The 19,957-nt window shown below is 41.0% G+C and overlaps 1 protein-coding gene across 5 annotated transcripts in view; it reads left to right on the forward strand.

Moving 5' to 3' along the window:
- POLR3E (RNA polymerase III subunit E) overlaps positions 1 to 19,957 on the forward strand; it is a 32,202-nt gene that overhangs the window by 9,750 nt on the left and 2,495 nt on the right. For 3 of the 5 annotated variants that reach the window (XM_074281018.1, XM_074281017.1, XM_074281019.1), the window contains exons 3-21: positions 537 to 615; positions 733 to 783; positions 2,761 to 2,838; positions 5,414 to 5,529; positions 5,943 to 6,025; positions 6,715 to 6,822; positions 7,751 to 7,800; positions 9,177 to 9,296; positions 9,547 to 9,632; positions 9,912 to 9,956; positions 10,062 to 10,153; positions 10,654 to 10,774; positions 11,217 to 11,298; positions 12,499 to 12,558; positions 13,179 to 13,336; positions 13,896 to 13,957; positions 14,845 to 15,365; positions 18,408 to 18,485; positions 19,727 to 19,852. In XM_074281018.1, coding sequence (XP_074137119.1) covers positions 580 to 615; positions 733 to 783; positions 2,761 to 2,838; positions 5,414 to 5,529; positions 5,943 to 6,025; positions 6,715 to 6,822; positions 7,751 to 7,800; positions 9,177 to 9,296; positions 9,547 to 9,632; positions 9,912 to 9,956; positions 10,062 to 10,153; positions 10,654 to 10,774; positions 11,217 to 11,298; positions 12,499 to 12,558; positions 13,179 to 13,336; positions 13,896 to 13,957; positions 14,845 to 15,365; positions 18,408 to 18,485; positions 19,727 to 19,852 — 2,073 coding nt within the window. In that variant the 5' untranslated portion in view covers positions 537 to 579. Of the gene's footprint in view, positions 1 to 536; positions 616 to 732; positions 784 to 2,760; positions 2,839 to 5,413; positions 5,530 to 5,942; positions 6,054 to 6,696; positions 6,823 to 7,750; positions 7,801 to 9,176; positions 9,297 to 9,546; positions 9,633 to 9,911; positions 9,957 to 10,061; positions 10,154 to 10,653; positions 10,775 to 11,216; positions 11,299 to 12,498; positions 12,559 to 13,178; positions 13,337 to 13,895; positions 13,958 to 14,844; positions 15,366 to 18,407; positions 18,486 to 19,726; positions 19,853 to 19,957 lie in introns of all 5 variants that reach the window. The other 2 variants (XM_074281020.1, XM_074281021.1) reach the window with 2 other exon arrangements.

The raw sequence follows: 19,957 nt of genomic DNA on the forward strand, positions 1-19,957 counted from the left end.
TCAGTTTCTGTTTCTCACACGTGATATCCTGTCTCCTGGCTTTGTATCTTTGCAGAGTATGTCCCCTGTACTTAGAATGCATTTGTTCCATATTTTATCTCTTAGGAGCCCTAGTTCCTTTAAAGCTCAGATGCTAACTCTTATATGAGACCTTTCCCCATCTATGTTATTTCTTCCTGCTCCATAAGTTTGTATTTACCTTGTATGTACTATATGTACACTTAACATACATCCATGTAGTTTCCTTTGAAAGAATGTAAGCTTTTTGAGAGTAAGAACTGTTTCTTTTTTTTTCCCCCCATCTTGCACATAGCAGGGGATTAATCAGTGCTTGTTGATTGATTGTTGTCTCCCTAGCTATCATGTAAGATATTTAATGGCAAAAATAAGTTTTGTGGTATCTTCCTTTACCCTCTTGACACAGTTCTAACATCAGAGTTTCATAATCATTTATTGATTTAACTTGGTCAGGCCTCAGTGATTAGGAAGGAGTTTTTGAGTTCTGCCTAAAATTAAACAATTTCCTTATTTTTCAGTTTGTGCCCCAAGAAGGACTGGTTTTTGTTTGCCCATCCTAGTATGGCCAATGAAGAAAATGATCCAGTCGTACAGGAGGTAAATAGGGCATGGTGTATGGAGTATTCCTCCCTGCTTCTTGTTCCATCATCATCATATGCATTTGCTTGGTCTTTGAGTGCCCTTGATTGGTAATGTGTTTTCTTATCTTTTCAGATTGATGTATACCTGGCCAAAAGCCTTGCTGAGAAGCTCTACCTATTTCAGGTAATTATAGGAGTTAAAGTTCTGAAAATTACAGGGAAGAAGAAAGCCATAAAATTTTTCCTTAAAAGTGTGATCATGCATAAGTCTTAAATATAATTTTATGCTATTCAAAGCACATTGTGCTTTGAAATCTTAGGCTTTTTGTTTGTGTGGGTGGGTGGCCAGGGAGTTGGTTTTCTCATTTTATAAAAGAAAATTGAGCCTTTGGCAGAACTTGAGTTAGAATTATAAAAGAAATTATAAATTATATATTATAAATAATATTATAAATATATATATTTATAATATATATATATTATAAATTATAAATATATATATATATGTTATATATATATTTATATATATAAATAAATAAATAAAATAGATAAATATAAATATATATTTATATATATTATATATATTTATAATATATATATTATAAATATTATATATATTATTTATATATATTTATAATATATTATAAATAATATATTATAAATTATAAATTATATATTAATTTATAAATTATAAATTATAGAATTATAAAAGAAAATTGAGCCTTTGGCAGAACTTGAGTTAGAATTCAAAGACCCCACTCTATTTGCTTGAGATCTGACAGTAGCAGGGCTCCAGCATGAAAGTTTTCGAGAGGTAGTGACAGAACTTACAGAATTGGGGGTAGAGGTGATACTGTTTATCGGATGTTTAAAAGTAAAAGGTAAACTTGCTGGAAGGTATTTCTTAGCATTATTTCTATTCCTTTCTCTCTTCTTCCACTTCTGAATTCCCAATGTTTAACCTATTATTTGGGATGATTATAAACCATGAGTTTAGGAGGTGGCAGCTCATTGTCTTGCTATTTGAGTGAAATTTTAGGAAATAACTCTTGTTTCTTCAAGCTGGAATTTAGTTGTCTAAAGTGGCTTCTACCTTTGGCTTCGTGTAGTATATAGTATGTTTATCAGACTATAGACTTTGTAGGACCTTATGTAGACTGGAGAAACTAAGCAGTGAACTAAAAATAATATTAGTTATTTCATTTAATTAATGCGTCTACTTTGATGCATTGTTCTCCTTTATTTTCACAATAGCCTTAGTAGGTAGGGTTGATATTTTCATTTTGCAAATTAAAAAAAATATATATAGAGAGAGATCCAGAGAGATTAAGTGCCATACCCAAGGTCATACAACTAGTTCATAGCGTTGTCAAGATGAGAATCCAGTTCTTCCGATATTTAACCCAGGATTTCCTCCCAAAACCAGATCCTTCTGATTAAGAAAAAAATCAGGAAGTATTCTGGGTTGCTTTATTTTGTGCCAGCTGATTTATGCCCTTTCATTTCCCTTCATAGTCTTCTTGTATGAGTCAGGGCAATATAAGTCACAGGTTCTGATTCTGCTACCACTGAAGTAATGACTCTTAGAACCCTGGGATATCAGTTCTCTGAGCCCAGGCCAGCAGCATATTTCTTATATTGATCATATAGAAAGCATGTATTCATTGTCTGAAAGAAAGTAAACCAAGATAAAGAGAAATAAGACTTTGCACCAATGAAAAGATTCACATCATATACCATTAAGACCTCTCACGTCATTGTAAAATAGTTTACTTTTTAAACTTTTCCTGCTAGGATTCTAGATTGGGGGGAGTAGGGGGAATGAAGTAAGAGGTAGTGTTTTATTCTTTTCTGCTTGACTTTCCTTTTTCTTTAGTGCCAAGAGCAGTTTACTGTTTCCCCCAATCTAAGTTTTTCAGCCTAATTTGGGGGTGGTGAGGTGGTAGAAAGGAATGAAACTGGAGGGAGAGCTCAGTTTTTGTTTTTGTTTTTTAAATTTTAGGCTGGGGTTAAGTGACTTGCCCAGGGTCACACAGCTAGGAAGTGTTAAGTGTCTGAGACCACATTTGAACTCGGGTCCTCCTGAATTCAAGGTTGGTGCTCTATCCACTGCGCCACCTAGTTGTCCCCTGATAGCTCAGTTTTTATTTTCCTTCTACAGTACCCTGTCCGTCCAGCCTCGATGACCTACGATGACATCCCTCACTTATCAGCCAAGATTAAACCAAAGCAACAAAAAGTAGGATTATGCCATTTGGTTATATTTTGGGAAGGTGGGGAGGAAATTGAAGAGGAGAGTTGGAAACTAAAGTTGGTTATAGAGGGAAGGTCTATATTTGGGAGGGGAGGATTCAGGGGAGAAAGAAAAGGTAACCATAGGTTAGTACCCTGATTTGGAAATTAGGAAGGAAGTGCATTAGCACGAATCTCTACCTCCTATTATTATAGTTTTTAGGAGTTAGTTCTCATAATGGAAGCTCAAAGGAATCCTTGCCTTCTGTCAGCAAGGTTAGTTCATTTTCCTGCCCAGTCTTAACTCTACTAGAAAATGTGAATTGAATTGGAAGGACTTGACACTTGAAGAAAGGAAATAAATGGTGATAAAAGAGAAAGCTAAATTTAGAAGGCAGTATTTAGTCCCCTTTGTGCATTAGGCACTGTGCTCTGTAGGTTGGAGACACTTACAATCTAGTAAATGAGTTGAGAGATTTACCTAACAATTTTACCTAAACATAGTAGGTGGTATGCAAATATTAGCTGTCATCATTATAACCATAATTGTAATTATTATTGAAATTGAGTGATGGGAAAGTGAGAATTCAGTTTGGCCGGAATATAGTTCTATGTGTTAGCAAGTAATGGGACATAAAGACTTGAAAACTGGATTTCAGCTGGAGTATAGAGGTTTTTTCTTGCTAGGCTAAGAAATTTGGACTTTGCTATTGGGGAGCCACAGTAAAGATTTTTGACATGGAGTCTCTATAATTAAATTCATTAACACTTCTGTATGATGGAGGTCAGTTCTGAATCTGAAAGAGATAGGTAGTAAAGAGATACTGAATGAGGGAGGTAGGAATAGAATAGTAGGGGGAGGTATGGAGGTGGAAATAGAAGCAAGAGAACAGGATCATGGAATCCAGGGAAAATAGGTAAAGTCGATGTTTTTATTAGGAGATTGGCAGTGTAACATACCCAGAAGAAGGAAGGTTAGGAAGAATAGCCAGTTCCAGAAGGGAAGATATGTAAGTTGATAACAGAATTTGTGCTGCAGATTGCTTTAGGGAGAGGAGAGGATAGTAAATACACAGAAAATGAATAGAGGAAAACTTTAAAGCAGAAATAGGCAGTGTTTGATGTTATAGAGACAGCAAGAAGGAAAACTGAGAAAAGGATCATTAAATTTGTCAGATAGTTGATTGACTTTGGAGAGACTAGTTTCAGTAAAAGGCTTGGATCTGAAGCTCTTTTGTAGGCATTTAAGAAAAATTGATTAGTAAGTAAGTGTATTTACTCAGCTCATGTTGTCCATTATACTTTTCAAGGTGTTCTTTCCTTTTGTTGAGAGGCCTGAGGTCTCTCTGCAGGTGTGTAGAAGGCTACTTGCTGTAATCTTTTTGAGTATCTTCAAAGATTCAGGCCATACAGGCTCTGGATGTTTGCATTGTGAGGGCCAGGTGAGGACAAGTTAGTCCTGAAGTTGTAGGTTGATGTAGGTTGGAGTGAGATCCTATAGGTCTGAGGGCAAGAAACAGGAATAGAGAAGACCTGAGGCAGGGAAGTCACATTCTAAAAGGTCGTCTTTCCCTAGAGGGTTCTTATTATGTGAAACTAGTGAACTCCCTCTTTATCCTTTTTCCTAAAGGATGATCATAGCCACCCTTGGAAACCATCTATTTAAAAATTAGGACTTTTATTCCACATAAATGAAAAAAATATATACTTTTTATCCCATGAAAATTTTGAGTCCCAAATTTTTTCCCTATGTCCCATCCCCCTTCCTTGAGAAAGCAAGCAATTTGATATGGATTATATAGTATATAGTAATGCAAAACATATTTCCATATTAGCCATATTGGAAAAGAAAAAAGAGATCCCCCCCCCCCCCCCACTCCCTCAAAAAAATTCAAGAAAACTAAATAGGTATGCTTCAATCTGCAGTCAGGCTCCATCAATTCTTTCTTTAAAGGTGAAAAGCATTTTTCATTAAATTCTTGATGATCTTGCATCATTGTATTGCTGAAAGTAGCTAAGTAACTCTCAATTGATTATCATACAGTATTACTATTACTGTGTAGAGTGTCTGATGCTGCACTTCACTTTGGTTTTGAAAAACCTGGAAAGATTTATATGAACTAATATATTCTGGTCATTATTTTTTGTTTATCTCAACCGCATACCATAGTTTGTTTAGCCATTCCCCAATTGATGGAATTCCCTCAATTTCCAATTCTTTGCCATCACACAAAGTGCTGCTGTAAATATTTTTGTATATATAGATTCTTTCCTTTTAAAAAATCTCTTAGGGATACAGATCTTGTAGTGGTATTATGGTATCAAAAGGTATATACTGTTTTATGCCTTTTTGAGCATAGTTCTTAGAACCATTCTTTTTTTTTTTAATTAATTTTATAATTATAATTTTTTTGACAGTATATATGCATGAGTAATTTTTTTTTTTTTTTTTTTTTACAACATTATCCCTTGTATTCATTTTTCCAAAATTTCCCCTCCCTCCTTCTACTCCCTCCCCTAAATGACAGGCAATTGGAACCATTCTTAAGGAGGAATATTTTAACCTAAATTATTGACTGCAGGTGGAGCTCGAAATGGCTATTGACACTATGAATCCCAACTACTGCCGAAGCAAAGGAGAGCAGATAGCACTCAATGTGGATGGCACCTGCACAGATGAGACGAGCACTTATTCCACGTGAGTCCTCTTGCTAATTCAAGGATTGTCCTTTGTCTCCTTGACTCCATGAACTTTCCAGCAGGCTGCTCTGAAGTTTCATGGGGCTTCTTCAAACTACAGATAAACTTTTTCAGTGAAGGCTCCTTTTAAGTAGTCTATCTGATGTATATTATAAGTAAATGTAAAAATCCTGTTTTCTAGGATTATTGTGAGGACCAAATGAGATAATGAAATTAAAATCCCAAGCCTTAACTCTGCATAAATGCCAGCAATTATTATGATTGGCCATCAAACTGGATTCTATAGGGATTGAGAATGGGGCAGGTCACTTCCTTATAGGGAATTTTCCTAACCTGAGCAAGGAAACTTCTTGCATGCCCTGTTCTTTGCTATTTTTCTCCCTTTAAAATTGGTTTCTGCTGTATTTCCAGGAAACTGATGGACAAACAGACATTCTGTTCTTCACAGACTACAAGCAATACTTCTCGCTATGCCGCCGCTCTCTACAGAAAAGGTGATTGGGGTTGGAAGCTGCTTTCTAAGTAGGGAAAAGGGCGAAAGAGGGAAGGAGTCTTTATCCTGTAGACAAAGGAGTTTACTCACCTCCTCTACAAGCTTTTTGATTTGAATGTGATCTAAATCTCTTTCAGAACTTTAGGTAGTAGCAGTATTTGTCTGATTCTTCTTAAGAAAGTTGACATTAAATAAAGAACATATCTTTGCCCCTAAGTGCAGGATTTTAACCTGCTTCTCCGGGTTTCACTGCTCTTTTCTAAGTGAAGGCATTAGAACTAGCTGATCTCCCTGGGCCCTTTTTGCTGTAGTCTTGTGATTATATAGTCCTTAAGAAGTCGCAGCTTTTTAAACCCAACTACAAGCAGACTTGTTTGGTCATCCCAGTGCTTGTAGATTGCACATGTAGCATGTGACCCTCCCTGCTCCCTGGAAAGGCTGCCCTGGGAACCCCTTTTCTTAGCTCAGCCCTTCTGTCACTGAGCAGAGTGGGTATGGGAACAGATTCATTCCAAGGGACAACTGGGCCAGGAATTGAAACCTTGGAATTTGGCTTTTGCTTCACCTTAATCAGTCCAGGGAGCTTGCTCTCTATATCTTGTATGAGGTCCCCATAACCTGAAATTAGAAGTGGTTGGGGAAGAGGCCAGTCCCTAGAGAGCCCTGGGAGAGTCCCTCTTCCTCTGCCAGGCGAACTTCACTTGACCCCTCTGCACGGCATCCTGCAGCTGCGGCCCAGCTTCTCCTATCTGGATAAAGCCGATGCCAAGCACCGAGAGAGGGAGGCAGCCAATGAAGGTAAGCACCCCTTCCCTCCACAGAGACCTGAGCATCTCTTGGGAAGTCCCGAACTTGCTTGGGAAAAAGATTGAGGTCAGTGGGGGAAAACAGGAGAGGGAAAAAATAGAGTTGCAGTGGGCCCTTAGTTATTCAGGAGCTGGTGATCTAATGTGCATTTTTGTTTTTAACCTATCTTGCTAAATCTTGTTTTTGACTTTGAATGGACTTGAAGTCAAGAAGATGAGTTTAAAATAAAGCCTCAGACACTCACTAGCTTTGTGACTGAGCAAGTTACTTAAACTTGTCTGCCTCAGTCTCTTCATGTGTAAAATGGGGATAAAAATAGTACCTACTTCCAGCATTATTGTGAAAATCCAATGAGGTAATTTTTTTTAAAGCATTTTGCATACCTTAAATTACAAATATACAGGTATCATTAATAGACATTAGAATATATATATATATATATATATATATATATATATTTTGACCGCAGGCCTGTCATTTAACTTTCCCTGATCTGATATTGAGAGAATCAGCCCATTGAAAATCAGGGGCTAATTTCTTACTAGGGATTATAACCCAGTGACCAGAGCGTTGACTCAAGCCAAGTGTCCTGGATTCTGATACTACTTTTGCCTTTAATTTTCAGTGTGACTATATCTCTTTCTGGTCCCTAATTTCTTCATCTTTATAATGCAGAGGGCTAGATCATCATTTCCCAACTAGTTTTGTACAAGAAGAAGAGGAATTTCATGAGAATTTTGATAGCAGAAATGTTTTTCCTTCTAAATGAAATGTATTAGAAATTTTCATTGTATTATGGATACATTGCCTAAGACATTGTCTTGCCCTTAAGAGTAGACACTAATGAATGCTTGAAATACTGTATCAGCTCTGTAAGGTCCTTTTCAGCTCTAATATTGTATGATTCTTCTATTTGCAGCTGGGGACTCTTCTCAGGATGAAGCTGAAGAAGATATCAAGCAAATCACGGTATATCTAAGTCCTCAGGGCTGCTAGAACTTTCTTCTGTAAGACTGTTGTGGTCTCTTGGGGGAGATTCATAGGGCTGGGGTTGAGGTGGAAGGGAGGATTGTGGCAGGATCAGGGAGAGGGTTGGAGGAAGGGAGGGATAGCTGTAAAATGTGAAATCAAACACAAAGAAACCAGCACAGGAAGATCTCTGCTTTCACTTCTAACTTGCTAGGCCACCTAGAGTGAGTCCCTAGGTCTTTTTAAAAATCAGGGTTTCTTAATCTCTTCTGTGTCCTGGGCCCTTCTGGCAATGTGATGAAATAGACTCCTCAAAAAAAATGCATTAAATAGAATTCAGTTAAGTAACAAAGAAAACAATTATATTGAAGAATAGTTATCAAACCATTATATTGAAAATATAATATTTTTTTTAAAGTATTTTTTTTAAAGCAGTGTTCATGGTCCTTTAATTTCAGTTATTTTCAGCTGTGAAAGGAGGGGCTAACAGTATTATGCTCTGTCTGTGCACATAGGTTGAGAACTTAAAAATAAATGGGAGAGAATTAGAGACAAGGTCATTCAGTAATCCAGCATTGAGTCCTGCATGCAGGGCTGCACACAGATTTTATTGGTCATTGTCATTTCAAGCTGTTCACTCCTCTTTAAATTTCACTTGCCATATATTTGAAAAGGAGAATAATTCCTTATACCCCCTACTTTGTGGGGCTGTCATGAGGACAAAATGAGGCTTTCTTACTTTGGAGCACTATATACATATGTGGTGTGTGTGTGTGTGTGTTTGTGTGTGTAGAAAGAAAAAAAGAAGGGACTGCTGCTGTTATTGGGAACATGTTGGTGTAATTTAAAGGATATCTTTTTAAGGATATCTTTTTATAAGTCTGGGACTTATCTGGCTTAGTTTTATTGTGCAGATGAGAAAACTGTTTTACTCAAAGTCCCAGGCAAGGTGTAATGTGAAAATTGGGACCAGAACAGGTCTTTCCCCTATACAACATTGTCTGTCCCTTAAGTTCTTGGTCTAATTGAGATGTCCTCTATTCTGTCATCAAGTTAACTGTTTATCTACATGTTTTAAGGAGAAAAGGTAGGTAGGCTGTAGGCTATGGTGGCAGATGAGACAATGAGCTTAGTCATAATATTTTCTGGGGCAGAACTAGGCTTTGAATTGAATATTAATAGGAGCTCAGTAAGAAGGAAGTTCTGCCATACATTTGGTATCAGTTTTGGCAGAGAGTACTAGACAGTGGAGAAGTAATGGCAAGTGTTAGGCAGCAGGGAGAAGGTCTATACAATTCACCAAGGGGTTTGTGCCAGGACTTAGAACTTTTGCAATGCATACTTCCCTTCCTCCCTTCTTCCCTTCCTTGTCACAGGTGCGTTTCTCTCGGCCAGAGTCAGAACAGGCTCGCCAACGGCGGGTTCAGTCTTACGAATTTCTCCAGAAGAAGCATGCTGAAGAGCCTTGGGTGCACCTGCACTACTATGGCCTGCGGGTGAGGACTCTGTAGATGCTTGGGTAAAAGAGGTCCTTGGCAAGGACCAGAGCTTATGATTAGAACTGCATCCAGGGCTCACCTGCCCAGCACTGTTTCCAGTCCAATCTTTTGGTTTATACTCTGACTGTCAGAAAACTGTCAATGATATGTGATGCAGTCTAGGCTCTATGAGGATTAGTTCTCCTATTTAGGATTCTAGGGAGTGGGAGTCACAGTTTGGGCAATGAATGTCTGTCGTGTTCCCCAGGACAGCCGATCTGAACACGAGCGTCAGTATCTTCTGTGCCAGGGCCCTGGGATGTCAGAGAGCACAGAGCTCATCAAATCTCCAAGGTGAGAACTCCCTCTCTGCTGATGTGGTACCTTCTAGGATAACATCTCTGGAAGGTACATCCTAGGAGGGCAGCTTCTTCGGGCCAGATTGGATGCAAGGTTTCCGGGCAATGGGATAGGGAGGGAATCCCTGGTGGCTCCTATTTTTGGACAGTTTGGTTGTTACTGTTGGTCCTAAGCCTGTGCCTTGGATGGCAAACCTTAGTTTCTATGGTTTGGGAGGTGAGGGAGGAGGGAAACCCTTGGAACTATTTTTCACCTGTGATTTTCTGTTCACAGTGAGTACTTGATGATGTTAATGCCTCCAAACATCGAGGAAGAGAAGTGAGTATCTGAACTGTGATTCTGTTGTAGCAGGGCCTATGATATGGTATGAGGGCCATCTAGGGCTCAGCCTGTCTCTGAAAGCTTCTGTTATTTCTCCCTTAGGGAAAAACCTATGGCTCCTAGCAATATCCTGTCAATGGCCCAGCTGAGGACTCTACCTTTGGCAGATCAGATTAAGATATTGATGAAGAATGGTTCGTGCCTTCCCACCTCCTTCTTTCTTATCCTTGTCTTGCATTTTGTTGTTCTCCTCCCTCACCATCCTATTCCTTGCCTACACTAGTTCCTACCCCTGTTCTTTCCTCAATGGGGCCCTGAAGAGTCATCAAAACATATAGTCTTTCTTTTGTTTTTGGGTCTTAATGCTGTACTCCACAAGGCCCTAAAAACCAAAAGACCTGGTTAACTCTGAGCTCTCGGAGCTGGGAGGCCATCCTCCCTGGCTCATTGTCAGTGAATGCGGAGTATGGACATTGTATAGGAAGCCTTCACAGGCGCTGGAAACGTTGTGGTCTAAGAGCCAGAGAGAGAACTCTGGTTCAAGCCACTTGCCAGCTGGATGAGTTTGTCGTGGTAGATCAGGGTCCATAGATATCAAGCCTCCCTTTTGGTTCCCATTTTGGGGAAGAGTATGCATGATCCAGGCTTTCCGGCTCCGTGCTTTATGGAACCTGTTGTCTTTTTTTTGTCTCAGTGAAGGTCATGCCTTTTGCCAATCTGATGAGCCTGCTGGGTTTAGGGACTGACTCAACATCTGTGCTGCGCTGCATCCAGCAGGTGGCGATGCTGGTGCAGGGAAACTGGGTTGTGAAGAGGTATGTTTGTTCATTCAACAAATGTGTATTTGGTTGCAAAAATGTTTCGTGTCCTTTTGGGTCACACAGTGGTGTGCTCCAGACGCTTTCCACAGTGGATCAGAAGATGTAGAAAGAGTGAATATCTGAGGTTGGGTCCTATCCTGTTAGAAAGTGTTTTGCCCTGAGCTGTTGAGCAAGTCCCAAAGAAATGAAGTAGGTGGGGAAAAGAGGAATCTCAGCTCTCCCTGCCCTTCTGGCATATCCTCCACCCCCGGTAAATGATTTCTAAAGTGGGATGAGGAGCCAAGGACTGACCATTATGGTAAGGGATAGTGTGTTATCCACCAGGTGGGACTTATTTGGGGCTGGTATGAAGGTGGCCATTTGCCAGTTCTGGAAGGTCAGGCATTCCCTCACCTTGGCTTTCCATGACATCTGTTGTTTGGTTTCTCATTGGCAGTGATATCCTGTACCCAAAGGACAGCTCCAGCCCTCACAGTGGGGTACCTGCAGAAGTGCTCTGCAGAGGTCGTGACTTTGTCGTAAGTAACAGAGGGGAAGATTTGTAAAAAGACAGCTGATGTGGAGGCTCTCTGAGAAGAGCTGAGTTCTATCCCCGGGCTAGACAGGAAGGAAATCTATTTCAAATGCACACTGTCGTTTTACTGTAATCCTGGAACTTCCTTCCGTGGCCCTTACTTCATTTGTTCTGGGCTCTACTTTTTTTCTAGCTCAGGGATTCTTAACCTTTTTTGTGTTGAGAACCCCTTTGGCAGTCTGTCCTGAAAGACACCAATTATATTGCCCACTGCATTCATGAACCAAAAGTTATGAATACCTGCAATAGAGAAATTCACACTAATGGATTGATCCATAAAATTCTCTCTTTTCTTCTGCACCTTCTACTAAAAAGTTTTTTTTTGGTGTTTATAGTAGTGTTTTACCTATCTTACTTGTTTGATTTTCCCTACAAACCTTTCAGTTGATTACATAGGTATTGCCTCATTTTACAGTATAGTTCCAAGAAATTAAGTAACTGATTCAAGGTTACATATATAGAGAATAAGTAACAGAACCGAGACTCCATCCCTTGTTTCTGCCTCTGTCCATTGTGATTTTTGCCCTACCACTCTTACCCAGGATGTGGATTGGTTAACTTAGAATTTTCAAGCAGGCTAAAGCAGTGCTTTGGGTTGGTGGCAAGAGGAGGAGGAAGCGAATAGGTAGAGAATGGGGCCTTCTCTTCCTTGTTGATGTTTGCACCTTTTAAGAATGTCTCTTGCCTTTAAAATTACCTACTCTGTGCTTAGTCCTTTCTGGATTTTCTTATTAAAGAATTCTAGGGATAGAATAGGGAAAGAGGAGAGAATTAATAGTCTGGGTGAAGTTGGTGGGGAAGGGAATGATGATGGAAGGAGAGATAGGAGAGCCTGTCCCTGGCTTCCCACTGTTACATCCCAAGCCAATATAAGGACACTCATGTCAGTGTTGGTGATGATAGAGAACTGAAAGGGAAGCTTCTAGCAATGGAGAATGCTGTGTGTTTGCTGTGGCTTCTAGAAGGCTTTCTGGCATCCATTCTCCAAAGGAGACAAGAAGCATGCCTCCCTCCTATCTCTAAGGGCTCTTGTGCAGCCCCCTGATTGTTGGGAAGCTATGTTTTTGTTTCTGCTTGGAAGCCATCTTGGAAGCCATCCCAGAGCTTATAGATATGTGGAAACCCTTGTCTTTCTTTTCCCCAGATGTGGAAATTCACACAGAGTCGCTGGGTAGTGAGGAAGGAAGTAGCAACAGTTACTAAAGTAAGTATTTGTCTCCAAATCCCCCCAGATTGGGGCCCAGGCAATGGGAGAAGGGAAGAAAGGGGAGCACTAGGCCAGACAGGTAGCCAGAGAGGCTTATTTCCTTCCCATCGAGGAAGCAAGTAGAGATGTCCCTGCCTTGGGTCAGTTGCCCACAGAACTTGTGATAGGATCCCTAAGATGGCAGTTATCATAAGAGTCAAAGACTTTTTATGTGGTTTAAAGCACTTGTCATGCATTATCACATAATCTTCACAACTAACTATGATGATCACATTCCTAATTCTCAAGTAAGGAAATTGAGCCTCAGGGAACTTATGTACTTCCTCAGAGTTACATGGCTAATGTCCGAGTGGTATTTGGTGGGTCTGTCTATCAATCTTTTTATCCCCTCTGCTTAGTGGCTTCTTTTCATCTCATTCAGCTTGTTCTTGAGGCCCTCACATAAGTCTGTTGGAACAATTTGGGGAAAGAGAGTAAAAATCAGTGTGGTCTAGTCAGGGAAAAATACCAGCTCTCAAGACTTGAGGATCTAAGATAGAGAGCTAATTAAGCCCATTCAGAGGCTAAGTTTGGGAATCTCAGATTTTCTCCAAAATCATTGTCCCTTTGGGTCCCAGCTTTGTGCAGAGGATGTAAAGGACTTTCTGGAGCACATGGCCGTAGTGAGAGTCAACAAAGGCTGGGAGTTCTTGCTCCCTTATGATGAGGACTTCATCAAAAAGCATCCAGACGTCGTTCAGCGACAGCACATGCTGTGGATGGGCATCCAGGCTAAGTAAGTTGTGCTTGCTGAGAGTCATCCTGGTAGGTGCTGGGAGACCAGCAGAAACGACAGGAGAGGGCCCCTCTTTCTTTCCGGCATTGAAGGAAAACCTATTGATCTCTGCCATTTGTGCATTTAGAACCAGGGTCTAGATCTTGCGTTTTCCCATAATGGTGATGTTAGTGAAGGTATTGGCTGAGGGATAGAACAGTGGGTGGAGGGGAGTGGGGAACTTGAAGGTAAAGGAGCCTTGGATTTTAAAGAAAGGATTAAAGGGAATGAATTGGCGACCAGGAATTGGGAAATTTGGAGAAGATGGGCAGAGAATGAAAAATGAAGGTTTAGGCCAAATTACTGGAGGAAGAAGGCAGGCAGGAGAGGCTGAGATGAGTGGCCTACAGGATTTATTTAGTGAGGTATTGGAAGTTAGAGGCTGCTTTTTCCTGGATAATGTGACATTTATGAAGGATATAGAGGGGGTTGTAGTATTTTTTGCTTAAGGGATAAGAAAAACTTTAAGCAAAAAAAGGTTGTTTTTTTTTTTTTTTAATCTGATACTTTCCCATTTCAGATTAGAAAAAGTCTATAGTCTTCTAAAAGAGACTGTGCCAAAGACTGCAGAAGGACAATCAGGTTTGTTTGGAGAAGGTAGAGACAGGGTTTTGGGCTGAGAGGGAGTTTGTAAACTGGGCTGGGAGGAGGGCCTCAGAAGAGAAATTTCCTGCAGGCCTCTTCTGCATGTGGGCAGTGCTTGGGGGAGGTTTGACTTGTTACCTTTTCCCATGCTTTCCTTTTCTTGTCCCTTCTGCCTCCTCTGGAAGGGAATCTGAGTTTCCCTGTTGCTAACCTTGGGTCAGTGTGAAAATTGAATTGAGGGTCTGGCCAGAAGCCAGGTTCAAGTAGGCTTGGCCCAGGCATGGTGACATGGTAGGGCTGTCCTTTAGTGCAGAGTGGAGTGGCATTCAGGACCGAGGGGGAACCGAAAGGGACTTCTGACACCTTCTAGTCCCGCCACAGATGAGAGAAGCCCCAGACCTGAGGAGGTCAGGTGTGCCCCAGGGTCACACCATAGAAAGTTGAATTTAGGGCCTCCCACTGTAGGGCCCTCTTGTCCTTTCCCTTTCCCTTTCCTCACACCTTGGGAACTGTGGTTTGTTCCCCCTTTGTCATTGCTGTTATCAGCAAACTCTGTTTCACCAGTTGAGGGACAGAGGTCCTTGTGACTGTGGGAGCTGGGAAGAGCTGGCTCCTTTTCACTATTATTTCCTGGGGGCTTGGAGTATTCCTTTAGGTCTCAGGCTTTTCCTTTTTGGGAAATGGGTGAGAAATAATCCTTCCTTTGCATTCCCCTTAGGCTATCTATCCCCTTAGGCTTCTCCCCTGTAGCCCAACTCTTTCTGTGGGAGTTTTTCAAATGAATTTGTAATTGAGATGAGGAGCTCAGCTTTTGGGTCTTGAAGTATCATCTGCTAAGATCTGGGGTTCTCCATTCTGAGCAGCACTCTTTCTTGTCCTTGTAGTGCCTGTTATGCTGATCTCTGGAGATCAGCGAGTTCAAGCTGCCAAGGCCAAGGCCCAACAGAACCACCTGCTGTTGGAAAGGGAATTGCAGTGGAAGAAGGAGCAGCTGCAGGCGATGCAGGCCTCCTCCAGTGTGCGGATCAAGGAAGAGCCAGTGAGTGAAGAGGAAGAGGAGGAAGAGCAAGCTCACAAGGAGGAGGAGCCCATGGACACCTCAACCTGTGGCAGCTTCAGAAATAAGTTGGCCAATGGACTTCCCACTGGACGAGCCATGGGAGGTGACACCCTCAATGGGCACCCCCCAACAGGCTGTGGGGAAGCCCCCATGGCTCGGGAACTGAGGGCCTTTGTGGAGGCCACCTTTCAGAGGCAATTTGTGCTTACTCTGAGTGAACTGAAGCGCCTCTTCAACATGCACTTGGCCAGCCTTCCCCCTGGGCACACACTGTTCAGTGGCATTTCAGACAGGATGCTACAGGACACGGTGCTGGCTGCAGGTTGCAAACAGATTTTGGTGCCTGTAAGTAACATCCAGAATGGAGAGGAAGGGTTAGCAGCAGTTAGTGTTTAGGAGTCTTGTTTTATAATCTTAACAAGTAGTTGTGGCTTGGAGTTCTGGAGCTTCTTCTAGTGGTGCACAGGTTATCTGGTGGTTTCTGAACCACTTCTGCTGATCATCCCATATTTGAGAGTGGCCTACAATACAGGTTCTGTTGGGCAGAGAGAAAGATGTTAGCGAAGTTAGTATGGAGAGCCTGCCTTTAAGGCATGCTATTTCCATAGATAACCTGGATTATGAAGAATGGCAATTCCAGCTAATGTTGTGAAAGGGAATTCTTAGGTCTCACTGAAACATCCCAAAGAGATATCAGACTCCTCTAGACACATGAGCTTAAAGTAGCCCTCAGCATTCCGTAAGTCTCATGGGTGGCTGCCCTGGCAGGCCAAAGTGGCTGCCCATGATAAGCTATTGTTGCTTCTTTGTTTTTGTTTTTTTTCTCTTGGTAGTTTTATTTTTCTAATTACATATAAAGATAGTTTTCAACGTTCATTTTTGTAAGATTTTGAATTTCAATTTTTTCCCTCCCCTCCTTGCCTCCTCCCTTCCCAAGATAGCAAACAATATAATATAGGTGTATACATACTGTCATTTGAAACATATTTCCATATTAGTCAGGTTATGAAAGAAAAATCAGAACAAAAGGGGAAAAAAACCACCTTGGTTGCTTCTTAATGGTTAGGCTGACCAACAAACCCGTTTGACTTTTCATGATTGGCTAGATATTTGAAGATTGGAATTAACCATGGCTCTCACATTTCAATAGAAATGTCTTCAGATAATTCTGTGAAATTGATGTTTTATAGATATAGAAACCTGAGACATATTTAAGCTCACCCAACTATTTTGTAATAACCACACTTGGGGCTTCTGCTATTTCTGTGACTCTAGCAGTTGCTCCATTGCACAGCCTTACTTCAGGCCATCTCACGGGCTTCATTCTGATTGGCTGGCTGTGGATTGGAAAATAAGAAGAACCACCTATCTTTAAAACAACAACAATAGTGATGATGACAATACATCCACAGGTGAAAGAAGAGGCTGGGAAACTTTTTCATCTCCTGAATTTTTAAAAGGCAACTATTAACAGTGGATAGAGGATGGGTTTTGGAGTCAAATTTGGCCTGAGACATTAGCTGTGTGATTATGGGCAAGTCACAACTTCTATTTAACTCAGTTTTGTCAACTGTAAAAATGAAGATAATAGCACCTATTTCTCAAGGCTGCTGTGAGGATCAACTGAGGTCATATTTGGGTTGTTTTTTTTTTTTTAATAGCTTTAAAAAAATTTTTTTTTAATTATAACTTTTTATTGACAGAACTTATGCATGGATAACTTTTTACAACATGTTTCCTTTGCACTCACTTCTGTTCTGACTTTTCCCTTCCCTCCCTTCACCCACTCCCCTAAATGGCAGGCAGTCTTATACATGTTAAATATGTTGTTAGCTTTTTATTTTCAAAATACATGCAGAGATAGCTTTCAACATTCATCCTTGCCAGATCCTTTTGTTCCAAATTTTTTTCTCTCCTCACCTTTCCCATCCCCTAGATAGCAAATAATTCAACATAATATTAGACATGTGCAATTCTTCTAAACATGTTTCCACATTTACCATGCTGCACAAGAAAAATCAGATCAACGGGGGGAAAAATGTGAAAGGAAAAAAAAAGCAAACAACAAAAATGGTGAAAATACTATGTTCTGATTTACATTTCCCATAGTCCTCTCTCTGGATGCAGATGGTTCTCTCCATCACAAGTCTGTTAGAATTGGCCTGAATCAAATAGTATGTTTAGCATTGCAGCTGACACATAGTAGGTACTAAATATAAATGCTGTTGTCATCATCATTATTTTTCTCAAACAAAATCTTTGATTTTTAGATGAGTATCCCAGGAAGGAGATGGGGCAAGGATACTTCTGATTACTAAGCACAGCAATTGGAGGCTGTGCCTTGTATATGATTGTGGGCCCTGGCCTTCTGGACAGGTTACCTTTATCTTTCTACTTTTTCCTGTCTCTCCAGTTGACTTGTGTTGGTGGAGATGGGTTAAAATAGGTTGTCATTGAAGATGCTGGTGCCAAAGGAAGGTACATCCCAAATCTTGAGCAGTGATAGGGTTGTAAGACTGAAATCTATAAACTTGAGGACTGAAAATGGAGTGGGTGGTCTCTTGTTCCAGTATCTCTACCAACTCAGAAGCCTGACCTTTACTGGGCAGTCATAAAGTGTCAAGTGTCAGCTCCTTCAGCCATTCTCTAGGCTTTCTGGCAGAGATCCAGAGCCAGGGCTCTTTAGGTAAAGTCCGAGGAAGCCTTATATCTGGGGTTGGTTACTGGGGCTCAAGGGAGATGTCTTCCCGGTCCCTAAGAAACCACTTTTGGTTCCTTGTAGTCACTTTTTCCTCTTGCCAGTTGGGTTGGAAATCTGGGAAAGAGCCATTCTCTTGTTTCTTTTCTTTCTCTATTAGAATTAGATTTGCAGAGAATGAATGGGAAGTAGGGAAATGTCTCTGTGTAAAGTCTCTTCCCCTCAAGGAACTCATCTAGGAAGAGACAGAAAGCAGTTGTGTGCAAACATGAAGACAGAACAAATGGGAGATAGTCAGCCTGAGGAAGGCTTTTTGCAGAAGCTGGAAGTCTCTAGTTGAGACTTACAGGAAGCCAGGGGCTGGAGGTGAGGAGGGAGAGTGATGCAGGCCTGGGGCAAAGCCAGTGGAAATAAATGGCCTTGTTGATTGTAGTGTCTTGCTCAAGAAATAGCAAGGAGGCTGATTTAGTAGAATTGCAGAAAGGAATAAGGTCTGTGTGAGAAGACTGGAGAGGAAGGAAGGGGTCAGGTTGTAAAGACTTTTAAAAACTAGGTGAGATTTTATATTTGATTTTGGAGGTCATAGAGAGCCACTGAAGTTTATTGAGTAGAGGGTTGAAATGGTCAGATCTGTGCTTTAGGAAAATCAAACCCAGTTCAAGCCCAGCTCACATGTGTGTCATGGTTAGTTTCCTCCACAGACTGCTGCTTCTCCTGATGAGCAGAAGGTGTTTGCTCTCTGGGAGTCTGGAGACATGAGTGATCAGGTAAAGGAACCCATCACGCCCTTTTCACTATTACTCACCTGTTGTGCTAGGGAAAAAAAGGGTTTCTTTGTGGCCAAATTCTTAAGAGGGGGCAGGGGTGGGAGGAGAGGGTTAGGAGAATATTTATCCCTTAGCCACAATTGGTCCCACTAGGTGGAGGGGAAGGGAAAGGGCTGAAGATACCTGAATTTATTCAGATGTATTTGACCTTGAGAAAATAACAGATTAAAAAAACCCAAAAAAACATTATTGGGCATGTGTGGTGACTGTTTGAAAGGGGTTGTTTGATTTAGAAAAGAACCCCTTACAGTTTTTGAGTTTTGAATTGTTGGCATTTTTATAACCATGAAAGTCGTGTGAGGTCCATGAGTTTCCCCATAAGTCATAAGTTTATCTTAGTGCTTTGAAAAGAGGTTTAGATAAAAAAGTTGTTTTGTAAAGTAAGGCACTCCTGCTCTGACCACATCAGGAGCCCTGCTGAAGCATGTAGCTATGTGTCCCCACTGTGTTTCCTTCCAAGTCCCACTTCAGGAGGTGGGATTTAAAATTAAAAAAAGTTGGCCTCTTTTCTTCTGTTTGTGTTCTTGGTAGGGGCAACATGATAAAGTGGGCAGAGAGCTGGGCTGGGAATCAGGGAGGACAGGATTCCAGTCCCACCTCTGACCTTTATATCCACCACTCTGGGCAGGTCATTAACTTCTCTGTATCTTAGGCAACTTTCCAGGAATTTAAGTTTTATTGATGCCCTTTGCTTTTACTCTCCAGTATCCGTTTCTGATAAGCCCTGCTTCTTTCCCATTGAACCCAACCTTGTAAACAGAGAAAAACAGGAGAGCCATCCAAGCCAAGTGCTGTGAGGCCGTGGGCAGCGTTTATGCAGCCCCCGTTTCACTACCAAGAAGAGTGACCTCTTTTTTAAAAAGCAGACCTTAAGTGACTTGCGCTAAAAATGGAATTGTTAAGAGAGTAGTTTGACTGTTTTTCCTGGCCCAGAGCAGAGATGAAGATCTCCCAGAGAGGGATGAGGAAGGCTTCAGGCCAAAGACAGTTTGGCTGTTTCCCCTCCCCCTCCTACAGAAGGGCAGGAATGACAACTTCCTGTGGGAGGGCTTCATTATCATCTTCTGAACTGTTAGCTCATCCTATCTCCTGTCATGTCTATGAATTTCTTGCTTGGAATTTTTTTTTTCCTTTTTCTGGAGTGAGCATTTCAAATGATTGTGTTTTTACTGCCTCTTAAGCATCGACAGGTTTTACTTGAAATATTTTCTAAAAATTATCGGGTGCGTCGGAATCTAATCCAGACTCGACTAAATCAAGAATGTGGAGAAGATCTCAGCAAACAGGAGGTGGATAAAGTGTTAAAGGTAAAAGCTCACTTTGGGTGCATCAGATTAAAAAGCCCTTCCTTCATGGCAGGGGCATCTACAAATTAGCAAACAGACTACTTTGAAAAAAAATTCTAGTTTTGG

The sequence above is a fragment of the Sminthopsis crassicaudata genome, chromosome 1, assembly GCF_048593235.1.
Source record: "Sminthopsis crassicaudata isolate SCR6 chromosome 1, ASM4859323v1, whole genome shotgun sequence".
NCBI classification, from domain to species: Eukaryota; Metazoa; Chordata; class Mammalia; order Dasyuromorphia; family Dasyuridae; genus Sminthopsis; species Sminthopsis crassicaudata.